Below are 12,653 nucleotides of genomic sequence, written 5' to 3'. Positions count from 1 at the left end.
AACGATTAAACAATATTTTTCAACCCAGCCCTAATCATCATCATCTAATGATGTCAGTGTTGGAGCTGAGCAGTGGGATGTGGAGGAGTCGTATGAATCTGCTGCTGGTTCCCAGTCGCTCAGATCAAACGCAGGACACCTGGAACATGTTTCCAGAAGATCTCCAGCTGCAGATCCTCAGACGCTTTACAGCAGCACCATCGCAGCCTCTTCAGTCACGTGAGCGGATCAAATCTGCTCCTTCATGAAAATACATGGATGTTTGGAGTCAGAGAAACACAAATAAAGAGTTAGAGGATTTGATCCCGTCCTCCATCTGTGTCAGCACTGGTGTGTGTGTGTGTGTGGACGCGATGGGATCCAGAGACGCATGGTTCTGTCTGTTCTGCGTCTCTTACTGTGGCCCGTCTCCCTCCACGCGTTCACACAAATCCAGTCTATATTCAGGACCCCGTGTTTGTTTTGACCGTCTGGGACCGGCTTGGCTTTCATAAACAGTTTATTATAGAAATATTTTTTTTACTCAGAATTACGTGGGCGACTGTAAAAAGTAAACTCAAGCAAGTTTCCAGAACACGGTTCAGGCTCGGCAGAGAACATGTCGTGTGGGATTTGACCCAGGAACAAGTATCAGTCTGTTCTGATCCGTGGAACACTGGTGTGTATCGTAAATATAGCTCAGAAGCAGATGCTTCATTCCAGCACAGAGGACAGTCAGTCAGGATCTGTGCTTGGAAATAATGTCACTCGTGTTCATTAATCAACTGTTCAGCAGGTTGTGACGCGTCTGGAGAATCAGACGAGTGTTTTCGGTGTTCCTCTGCAGCAGATGAGACTCGTGTCGGGACAGAAGAGACTGAAGAGCTCGGGGCGTCTCGCAGGAGTCTCCTGTGACACTCAAACCCAGCGTCTGTAACCGCAGCCGTTATCAGTGATCAGATCCGCTCTCATACAGACGTGTTCAGACCAGCTACTGACCGCTTACAGCTTACTATCATTCACCATACGACCAGTCAAAAATCACTTAACTGAAATAAGATAAAAAAATAAAAAAATAGACGTGTTTTACAAAAACAATGAATGAACAAAACACACACAGACAAAACGTCAAATGAAAAAAGTAAATAAAAAATGTTAAAATATTAACAAAAATATTGAACTATTTTATTTTAAGCTAAATATGCTAAAAATAAAAAACTATAGGCATGTTTAAAAAAACAAACTAATAAAAATGACAAAAACAAAAAACTTAAAAAACAATAAAATAAAGTTAAAAAAAAAGTTACAAATTTATAATAAAACTATCTGTATATAAAAAATAAATGTTTTTTGTAATTTAAAATTACAAGAACTACATTCCATTTTAGAGATTTGACTAACTCTAAGTAACTTGTGAACTCCATGTCAACAAGCAGTCATTAGAGTATTAGTGTCTGTCTATTTAATATCTGCTAACATTTGATTTTCATGGACATCCAACTGGTCAACTCAACTTCATCTACTAACACTCTCCTATGGGTCAGTCCTACTCACAGTCCAAACCGTTAAAAGAAGAACAGTTAAAATAGTACTGTCAGGTTTTACTAAAGATGCGCAGCGATGAATTAGCGCTTAATTTTACGCAATGCATTTTACTAAAATGTTACTGGTATCTGTGCAATTATTAGACGCCAAAAATAAAGCATGTCTTAAACTGTTCTGTGCTTGAAATATTGCTAGGAGGAGAGATGAGAGAGGATATTTCCACACTTGTTATTAATTATTCTGAATGCCAGGAGTATATTGCGTTGGTTGAGGTGTAAATGAGAAGCTCTCACCTGTCCTCCATCCGCACCCAGAGGTCGTTGAACTTGCGATGGAGCTGCTTCTTCTGCTTGATGCGCTGCTTCTTCTTCAGCTTGTGCTTCTTCTCCAGGAACTGCAGGAGATGTGGCTCCTCGTCCTCCTGAAGCTCACGACTCTCGTGGAGGAACGGCTCCAGCGGCTCACGCTCCGACACACTACAGAAGAAGATTTCACATTTCTTAATATTAAGCCTAAGAAGTGTTTTAATGCCACTACGACGAGGATACTTGACGAGGATTGTATGATCTTTGAATAATATCGGTTTTTAAATGTAGAATAATGTAGTTACACTTTGTGTCAATATAAATAATCCCGCTGTTGATTTGCTGTATAGTGTGTATCGCTTTATGTGTGTGTACTGTCTGATTGTGGATAAAACTGGAAATACATCCATCTTTCTATGAAGAGCAGGACCTCCTCAGAATAACACTGGACTGTCTCTGGACTGATTACAGACGCAGACATCGAGTCGCAGTCGTTCCTCCATCTGCTCCTGATCAAACCTCTCTGACTGCTGAAGCATCGCAGGAATTTAGGACAAACGCTCCGATGCAAATAAGCAATTAATGGAACTTTCCGGACCTCGGGTTTCCTGTGTCTCCTTCAGTCTGTCAGTCTGTTCATTCCTGGGAGCCAGTGTGTGTCTGAGACGGAGACACTGAACGTCCGGACAGAAGCTGTGTGAGATGGATGGTGTTTCGCTGATGATGGATGAGCTAATCGGACTGATAAGAGCACAGAGCAGGAATATGAGCGCTCATGATCCTGGGATTCCTCTGTACAGATTTTTAATGATTGTACTTAACTGTAATAACTCTGGTGTGATAACTGTGTGTTGTTCAGTTCAGATGTGTGTGGTTTCTAACAGCACACACACGTTCTGGTCAGCCCCACAGAAGACTGCACTTCTCCTGATGACCTGAGTCAAACCAGAGCTTCTCCTTCAGACTGAGAGACCACAGCTCCTTCATATTTCTGCATGTGTTATGATGAAACCCATGAGCCCTTCACACAATGGCCCCATTCTGACCGCGCTGGGGCCCTCATTATGAGCCAGCGTGTGTGTGTCTGTGTGTGTGTGTGTGTGAGTGTGTGTCTGTGTGTGAGTGTGTGTGTGTGTGTGTGTACTTATTCACTTATTATGACATGCATCAAGTCTGTCAGTAGTTGGTCCTGATATTGAAACAGAATACGGCTCTACACCAGCTGAGCTTCTTTAACTCCAGTGCTGCATTTGTAGACGCTGTTTTATGTCAAGAGCAGGTTTACACAGAAAGCAATGGGAAAGCAGAACTGCTACTGTATGTCTGATATCTGATGATTGATGAAGCTGCTGCTGTTTTCAGTCATTGTTAATAATCATCTGCTGCTGTAACACTGACAGTCAGGAAGAGTCTGAATCAACTGAAGGTTTGGCTGGAAAATATTTAGCATTTTTCTTATTTTATATTATTACTGAACATATAGGATATGTTTAGGATTTGATCCTCTAACCCTAGCACTCTATTCTAATTCTATTTTATCTATTTGTTGACTTGACCCTCTCTCTCTCTCTCTCTCTCTCTCTCTCTCTCTCTCTATATATATATATATATATAACCCTTGCTTCGTGTACTGCATTAGGCTAATCAAGACTTGTTATAGCACTTATATATCATTATATCATTGCTCTTTCCTTGGTTTTGATTGCTTGTATTGTCCTCATTTGTAAGTCGCTCTGGATAAAGCATGTGCTAAATGACTGAATGTTAATGTTTAAGTGCAACATCTGCCTTCATATGTTATGCATCTTTTCTGCTAAGATATGTAACAAGTGAATCTGTTTTACATTTACTTCATTCAATTCAATTCAAGTTTATTTGTATAGAGCTTTTTACAATACAAATCATGAGTGCTGTGCTTATAGCGTTCCCTCTCAGGAACTCGAGCTGTGTCGAACAGCTTCAGCGTGACCACGCTCTGAATCAGGTGTGTGATCAGGCCGAAGGATGGGTGAGACGTCACGGTGCGGGGACAGAGACCAGGACGATTAAGAGCACGTGCGGTGGATACAGCTCAGCTTCTGTCATTCAGCAAGCGCTCTGTGGTGTGTCAGTCTCAAACTCTGTCTTATTTACTATTGCTTGGCTAACGAGTTGCACAAAAAAGACAAGCATAAGAGCACGAGCAGGCAGCATTACAGGCTGTGTGTTCCTCATCCCTGCATCACTGGTGGGGATACACACAGTCTGTATGTTGTGTGATTGGGAGTGAAGCACGCTGATTCGGCTGTGGAGGGAGCTGACTGCCCACATCACGAGCGTTTGTCGATCCGTACACTTTGTTCCTGGACGGCTCTCTTTGAGGCAGCACTGGGACTGCTTCCGCAGATAAATCTGGTGGAGGACATGGAGATGGGTGAGTCCCTTTCTTCTTCCTGACCCACCAGATCCATCTCTCTCTCTCCCCAGGGATCAGGAGCACACACTGGGCTCCACGCCTCGCCTGTCTCCCTCCGAGGAGGCTGAGGACTCTCCCCAGTATGAGGAGCTACTGGAGCTGGTTACTCACACTGTGGCCAAGTTGAATCTCGAGTGGCCTGTCGAGAAACAGACTAAACTGCCAAAGAGTAAACTTGATGAACACTTTATTGCGTAGTAGACCCCCACCTCCAGACCAGGGCCTCCCAGTTTCCCCCGATCTCCACACCGAGGGGTCGAAGTCATTGAAACTTTTCTCAGACTGGATCTTCAGTCCCTCTTCTAGCCATTATGGAAACGTGGTTTGGCTGAACGATCCTGGTTACAGAGCCTCGGGTTGAACAGATGCTTGCAGGCTGTCTGTCTTCCTGCACAGCACTGTCCCTGAAGGATCTGTCTCTTCACCATTGACCGGTGTATGGCAGCACTGGTGGCCAGAGAGAATTCTGTGGTTGACCTTGTCTGAGATTTAGGAGAAGGACAGGGTCTTCCTCAAGGATGCCCTGCTTGTGCCTTCTTGCGAACCGTTCTTCTGACTAGGTAGGCCTCGGCTAAGAAGCCCTGATATATGTGTTACAGGACTTTTAGGGCAGGCACCTCTGGGGAAGAGTGGTGTACACCTCATCATATGGTGCCCATCACTCAGTGCCCTCAGGAGGTCGGTCTGTTAACCCTCTGCTTCTGGGCACAGCGGTCTCCACCGGGAACGTAGCAGTACCGGGAGACTCACTACCTCCTGCTGCTTGAAATCTTGCAATTATGTGATTAGCAGATTATGGTACATCAACAGCAGTAAATGCATGTTTGTCCCCGACTGACGTCCGATAATGAACTGGAGATGTGGACACAAACACAACACAGACTAATAATTCTGCAGATGAGACTCTGTTCAGCAGCTCGTCATCTGCTTCGGTTCTAAACAATCAAATTACACAAACCAGAGACAGGCCTTACTCTGAAAATAATTTCCCGTTAGTATCAGTAGAAAATAATAATAAATAAACAGACCGTAACCTCTTTATGTATAACCCAGCCAGTTATACATAAGTGATGAAATACATCTGCATCTGCTGTTCAATAGAATGCAACATCAGTCTGAAACTGAAGAAGCGCTTGACAAAAATAAACCTTAAACACAGAAAACAGAGACTTCAACATGGCAGATCCGTCGCTCAACACCGCATGCAGTAGAAAACACCAAAACAGCAGAGTGAAATGATCCTAACAATTCAGAATAATGTCTCATTAATTAATGCATTAAGTACAATTAACTAACAATGAGCGACATTTGTAAACGTTAATTCATTATTCATTATTAATTCATGTCAGCTCAGCTCTATAGCTCCATTAAATATTTTTAAGAGATACAACTATGGAATAATGTATTAGTAAATGTTTAAATTAACAGTAGCTGAGATTGAGCTCTGACTTTAATATTTGCTTTAGAAGTATTTATAGAATTGGTTCATGTTAACTAATGTTAATTGGAATCATACTGTATAGAGTTACTGACATTTCTTAAGGCAGCTTAAGGACATTTTTTGGTCCCCATGATGAAACATTTGTGTGAGGTTTAGGGTCAGAGGAGAAAAAATACAGTTAGTACAGTGAGTGTGTGTGTGTGTGTGTGTGTGTGTGTGTGTGTGTTACCTGTGTAGCGTCTGTCCAGCAGGTGTGTGCTCCACCTCATAACCTTCACGCCGCAGGACGTCAATCACAGAGTTGTTTCCCAGAAAGTGACCTGAAACACAAACACCTTCAGTCTCTGAACTCAAGTAAGTCAGTCTGACACACACACACACACACACACACACACAGAGCCTGCGGTGCGGAAGTGCTCTGTTATGTTAGATTACTGCACTGATATTTCATGTCTGTCTCGTTACAGGAAGAACGTGTCACATGACAGTCCTGTTTGCCTCTGGGAATCATGAACTTCCTGTCAGAGACTCTCTGATGGATCAGGATCACTAATGTGTGTGTGTGTGTGTGTGTGTGTGTGTCCCCTCGGTGAGGTTCAGGTGTTCAGTCAGATCAGATGCTGCTAATCTCAGAATGTTCTCAGTATTATTTACATAACTGTCAGTGTTTTTATTATTATTATTATTATTATTAATTACCATCAGTAGCTAATCTGGAGGATCATGTTAGTTTATTCTGTAATAACCACTGATTTAAATCACCCATCATGCATCTGTAACACTGAATCATGTTAGTTCAGTGATCTCAGTTAGTTCAGTATCCAAAATAATAGTATCAATGAGTATCCACAACCAGTCGCACAAACTTTTTTATTTTTAACTAAAGCTTTCGACCAGCGCTTAAACACAGATTCAAGTCAATATAACCAGGACTCATAGAGATCATGCTTTTGGAACAATGATATAATTATTTATTAACCTCATGATGCAGAACGAATCTGATTACGTAACTCATGTTACTTGTAATGCATTGCTCCAACACTGTTTATTAGTTTAATTTAATAAACCTTTACTTAACCTGAAAGAAGTGCTTTGTACTGTGTTCTTTGTGCTGTGTACTTTGTGGTTTTTCAGTCATACCTTCGCTTACTTACATTATCAACACCTCCCACTTCACATGGGTACATTTCCCACTCCATATGAGCAGACACGGGTAAGCCCACTGCTTAAGAAACCATCTCTACACTTTTAGAAAACTACAGACCGGTATCCCTTCTTCCATTCATTGCAAAGACACTTGAGCGAGCTGTGTTCAACCAGCTTTCTATGTTCCTTGTACAGAAAATCCTCCTGGACAGCAACCAGTCTGGCTTCAGAAGAGGTCACTCAACTGAGACTGCTCTGCTCTCGGTTACTGAAGCTCTGCGACTAGCAAGAGCAGCTTCAAAATCCTCAGTACTCATCTTGCTGGACCTGTCTGCTGCTTCTGACACCGTTAATCACCAGATTCTCCTGTCCACCCTCAGAAAGATGGGAATCTCTGGAACTGCTCTCCTGTGGGTTAAGTCCTACCTCTCTGACAGATCCTTCAGTGTGTCTTGGAGGGGTGATGTTTCAAAGTCACACCACCTTGCTACTGGGGTTCCTCAAGGCTCAGTACTTGGACCACTTCTCTTCTCCATCTACATGACATCTTTAGGATCTGTCATTCAGAAGCATGGCTTTTCTTATCACTGCTATGCTGATGACACCCAACTCTACTTCTCATTCCAGCCTGATGACCCGACAGTAGCTGCTCGCATTTCAGCCTGTCTGAGTGAGATCTCTAGCTGGATGAATGACCATCACCTTCAGCTTAACCTTACAAAGACTGAACTCCTGGTGATTCCAGCTAACCAATTGATTCATCACAACTTCTCTATACAGCTAGGCCCGTCAACCATAACTCCTTCGAGGACAGCCAGAAACCTAGGAGTTCTGATGGATCATCAATTAAGCTTCACTGACCACATTGCTACAACGACCCGATCCTGCAGGTTTGCCTTATACAACATTAGGAAGATTAGACCCTTCCTGTCAGAGCAAGCAACCCAACTTCTTGTCCAAGCTCTTGTTCTCTCCAGACTGGACTATTGTAATGCTCTCCTGGCTCTTCCTGCATGTACTGTCAAGCCTCTGCAAATGATCCAGAATGCAGCAGCGAGGGTTGTCTTCAATGAGCCAAAAAAAGCTCATGTTACTCCTCTCCTCATTAGGTTACACTGGTTACCAGTAGCCGCTCGCATCAAACTCAAGGAACTGATGCTTGCCTACAAGACGACCACTGACACGGCACCAACTTACCTAAACTCACTGGTTAAATCTTATGTGCCCTCCAGAAGTTTGCGCTCTGCAAGTGAATGGTGCCTTGTGGTGTCATCCCAAAGAAGTTCAAAATCACTCTCACGGACCTTTTCCTGGACTGTGTCCAGCTGGTGGAATGACCTCCAGATCTCAATCTCAAGCAGAGTTTTTAGTCATCTTTTTTGCCAGTACTTGAACAATTAATATTAGCACTTACCTATTCTATTTTTTCTATTCTATTCTATTCTGTTCTGTTCTATTCTATTCTATTCTATTCTATTCTATAAAAAAAGAAGAAAAAAACATAGCTACGTGTACTGCGCTACACTAACTGAGACATGTCATGGCACTTGTATACTGTTGTTGTTCTCTCATTTGTCTGATTGCTTCTATTGTTCTCATTTGTAGGTTACTTTAGATAAAGGCGTCCGCTAAGTTATTGAATGTAAATGTAAATGTGCTGTGTACTATGTGCTGTGCACTAGTTCAGCAGAGTTACACTAGAAACGCAGTGCTGAATGGCTGTATTGATCGATGAGCGAGTGTTTGAGAACACGCCAAAGTCAATGAGCAGAGAACGAAGAGCCGATGGATGGCTAAGATAAGAGCTGCTAACCACCTAAAAGCTTTTATTCAAAACTTCCTGAGCGCAGGCTTTTAGCGCGCTTGTTTTCTTAAGGGCCTGTCGCATACTGAGTGCATTCATGCCGTCAGGAGGAAACGCTCCGCAGACCTCCAGAACCCAGAAAGCGGCCTGTGTCCTTCAGCGGCGCTCCAATTATTAGAGCAAATGGAGTTTCTTTTCCATACGCTGTAATATTTATATTAGAGATGTTGAGCTGGAGCTGAGAGGCACGTGCTGGATAAATAAACGCAGCGGTGGCGCAGATGTTTGTGCAGACGTGACTCTGCGCTGGAGATCCTGCCACGCTAAAGACATCATTTACTAGTCCATTAGTGAGCATTACCTACTTTGAAGTTGATAAAAACCAATCCTATATTGTCTCATCAAAGCATCTCTGTGTTTATAACCATTACAGACACTCTAATGTATCACTAATAATATATTTCAATCTGATCCAATCATAAAACAATATTAATATTTTTGTCTAGTTATACAGAACATTCTTAAATCATGATACATTTACTTGAGATGCAAAATGGCCCAACTGGCAGATATTTTTCGTTTTTCTCTTTAAATTCTGACTTAACAAGACTTAATAAATACATGGTTACTTAAGAGGTAAAATGACTTCAGATATTAAGTTGAGTTTTTCACTGATTAATATTTATGTTTATCAAATAATGTTTTTAAACCTCCTTTTATTTTTGCATTTTTTTTTTATAATTTTCATTTTGAGTCCCTCATATTTACAATGTAGCGCTTTATATTTCTTATGAAAACTTAAAAAAACAAAAACAAATCTGTAACGCACCTATGTATGAAATATAAATAAACGTGCCTTGCTTTCCCATTCGTGCTGGAAAACATGACAAAATTACTGAAGAACATTTTTTGCAGTTAAGGAACATATGATTGTAAACCCACTGCAGTCTCAGCTAGTATTTCTTTCACCATTATTAATCAGATGCTGCTGTTAGCAATGAAAGAATAAAGTAGCGCTCCGTTTGATTCACCCACACAAACCTCAGCATCGCTACATTTCCAGCTAATACACGTATCACGTCTCATTTGTCTTATATTTAGCCTCCGCTTATGGGCAGATTATGGATTTACAAAACCATGGCTGTCATTTGCCTTCATCCACAGACGCAGATCATCTGGAATTAAACTCAGATTAATGCTGATACACGCGGGTTTGATTACATGTGCGGTCTGTGCATCAATAAAATGCTGCTCTGCGACTATCATTAGCCTGATGCCACCAGTCGAGAAACCCCTACACCCGGTAAACATGGTAATTATGTTGAAACGTACAGACTCGCCGCGTCTGAGCTTTGATATTTATCAGCCGGACAGAGCGGCTCCCACGCTGACCTCTGACTGACCCGGAGGAAACTAACCACAACCCTGTCCAGAGTAATCCTACAGGAGCAGAGACACAGTTTAGTGCTGATCACTGACGCCACAGCACAGCAAGCCAAACTAAAGCTGAGCACTTGACTCGATGAGTTCTTCCTGGAGCTAAAGGAGCAGTTCACCCAGAATGACAATGTGTTCACCCTCAGGCCATACGAGATTAAGAAGAGTTGTGAGAACACTTACAGCACATGTTCATTTCTAGGTGAACTATTCCTAGACTAGACAGAATATTCTTGTTCTTTGGTTTCCTGCATCTATAACTCAGTATATAAACTCTTCTCATAAACTCATGCGGACACTATGGAAATTTTGCTGGAAATACCAGCATTGGAAAAAGTTTGTATGTCCAAGATTATTCCCATTCAAATGCGCCAGAAAATGCATGAATTCAAAAGTGAGAAATGTATTGGACACAAAGCCACACCCTGCTGATTTTAATAAGGTGCAATGAATAGTTAGTTGTTGTTGGAAGCTGGAGTCTTGGCAGAAAGGTGTTTTTCTTCAGTTTGGATTATTAGACGTGGTGCTGGAGGTAAGTGCTGCATAAAATCCAACAAAGAAGCAAAGCCAAATAAAATCTCTCAGTGTTATTTTAGCGCTCTCATTAATACTGTCTGCTCCTCCGTCCAAATCTGAAGTCATGATTCCTTCAGTCAAGAACACTTCAGAAGTCTCAGGGAATTCTAAATGTTGTTCTTTAAAGTCTCCTCGGTCGCTCGAAGTCTCTGATAAGTGGGCGACGAGCTAAAGGCAGAAATAAAACAACTCCAGCACATGTTTTTACAATACTGTGCTATTTTTGTTGTAAGTGGTGCTGGTGGAGGAATGTGTAATGGAAGTGAACATGCTTTAACACTGAGAGCTTGAAAGCAGAGAAGCAGTGCTGCGTGAGCGGCTCTCGACGGCGCTTCAGTGAAAAACGATGTTTCTGTCAGCCGCTAACGAAGCGCTGAAGAGACGAGACACACAGACTCAGACAACAAGACTGAACACTAACTGACAGCTGTGCTGCTCACAACAGGTGTGCTTCATCTGTTTGACAACGGTGATACCGTTTCTCAGGATTCTTTGAGTAGAAAGTTCAAAAGAACAGTATTTAAAAAAAAAATAATTATATGTATATTTTGTAACATTATAAATCTTTAATGCCACAGTTAATGCAATAAACATGTCTTGTTTATCCCTTTCTTTTGAATGCATCACAGTCTCCACAGAAATATTGAGCAGCACAACTGTGTTCAACACTGATAATAATCAGAAATGTTTCTTGAGCAGTAAATCATCATATTATTCTGATTTCTGAAGATCATGTGACACTGAAGACTGGAGGAATGATGCTGAAAATACAGCGGAGCATCACAGAAATAAATTACACTTTAACACAAATTCACACAGAAAACCAATGATTTACATTAGAATAATATTTAGCTATTTTTTATACAATACTTTACCGCTAGTAAATGATTTAATAAAGCTGGATTTGCTAAATGTCGTGTGCATCAGAACAGTGCAGTGAAATCACTGTTCCACAGGTAAATGACTCTAAATGTGAAATCTGCAGCACAAGCTGAGAGACTGAAGACAGTGATTGTGAAATCCTGCTGATGTCTCCTGAACACACCAGATGTTTTTCCTCACACATGTGGGCAGATACATTGATAACATTCGCTCCTCAAACACCGGCGCAATGCCCCAATTATAATGAAAGAGGGAAGCTGCTGATGTTGAGGGTGAACGAGTGAAGTATGAAGTGCACAAAAGCGGGAATGTGATGCCCTGTGATGCCGGAGTGAGATACGCTTCTACAGACACGGCTCAGGCTTTACACACACAACCAGACGAAGCACACACACGAGCTGCCTCCGATCACAGGCTTCAGACGAGACCAAACAAGCCTCGCAAATACTGCCTTGAAAGTGCTTCGACATCAAACAAACAGCTCAGAATCAAGACGTAAGATGACCTCTACATCTGCTGCTTCTTACTTCAGAACCAGAGATCTCAAGTGCATGGAAAATATAAAAACTTCTGAAGTTATGAAGATATACTTTATATTAGCTGGCCTTAACTGCTAGGGACTTACATCAAAAAATAAATACAATCTACTCATTGTGTTCATATAATATTGCAAATACTTTTGCTGAGGTTAGGGACAGGTTTATTATTATTATTACAGAAATTAATTACAGATATAATTACATACAGATATTTCTGAAAATTACTATGTAAACACATGTATGTACACAATGAGTGCATTGTACCAGATGATTAATGTAAGTACATCGTAGTTAAGACCACCTCATATAAAGTGGGACCAGTTTTGATATATTTTTAGATATGAAAATGATCTAGTGTGCATGTGTGTGTTCTGCTACAGGAAGTGTGTGAGTGAAAGCAGAGAGCGCTGCACACTAACAAGGGTGTGTTTCATGCACACTCCTGAGGGAGAGCAGAGAGGAGTGTAAGTGATCCTGTTCCTCGCTCGGCATTCACACTGTCCTCCATTCAGAGTCTGAAACACGGTGTGTGTGTGTGTGTGTG

General features: G+C 41.7%; 1 protein-coding gene across 1 annotated transcript in view; it reads right to left on the bottom strand.

Annotated features, from left to right (window-relative positions):
* trabd2a (TraB domain containing 2A) overlaps positions 1-12,653 on the bottom strand; it is a 36,182-nt gene that overhangs the window by 3,074 nt on the left and 20,455 nt on the right. Inside the window, exons 5-6 of the mRNA XM_026243966.1 lie at positions 5,955-6,045; positions 1,818-2,000 (exon numbers count right to left, since the gene is read on the bottom strand). Of these exons, the coding sequence (XP_026099751.1) occupies positions 1,818-2,000; positions 5,955-6,045 (274 nt within the window). The remainder of the gene's footprint in view (positions 1-1,817; positions 2,001-5,954; positions 6,046-12,653) is intronic.

The sequence above is a fragment of the Carassius auratus genome, chromosome 5 (genome assembly GCF_003368295.1).
Source record: "Carassius auratus strain Wakin chromosome 5, ASM336829v1, whole genome shotgun sequence".
Classification (NCBI taxonomy): Eukaryota; Metazoa; Chordata; class Actinopteri; order Cypriniformes; family Cyprinidae; genus Carassius; species Carassius auratus.
The sequence above is the reverse complement of the archived record's forward strand: the minus strand, read 5'-3'. Positions and strand labels throughout refer to the sequence as shown.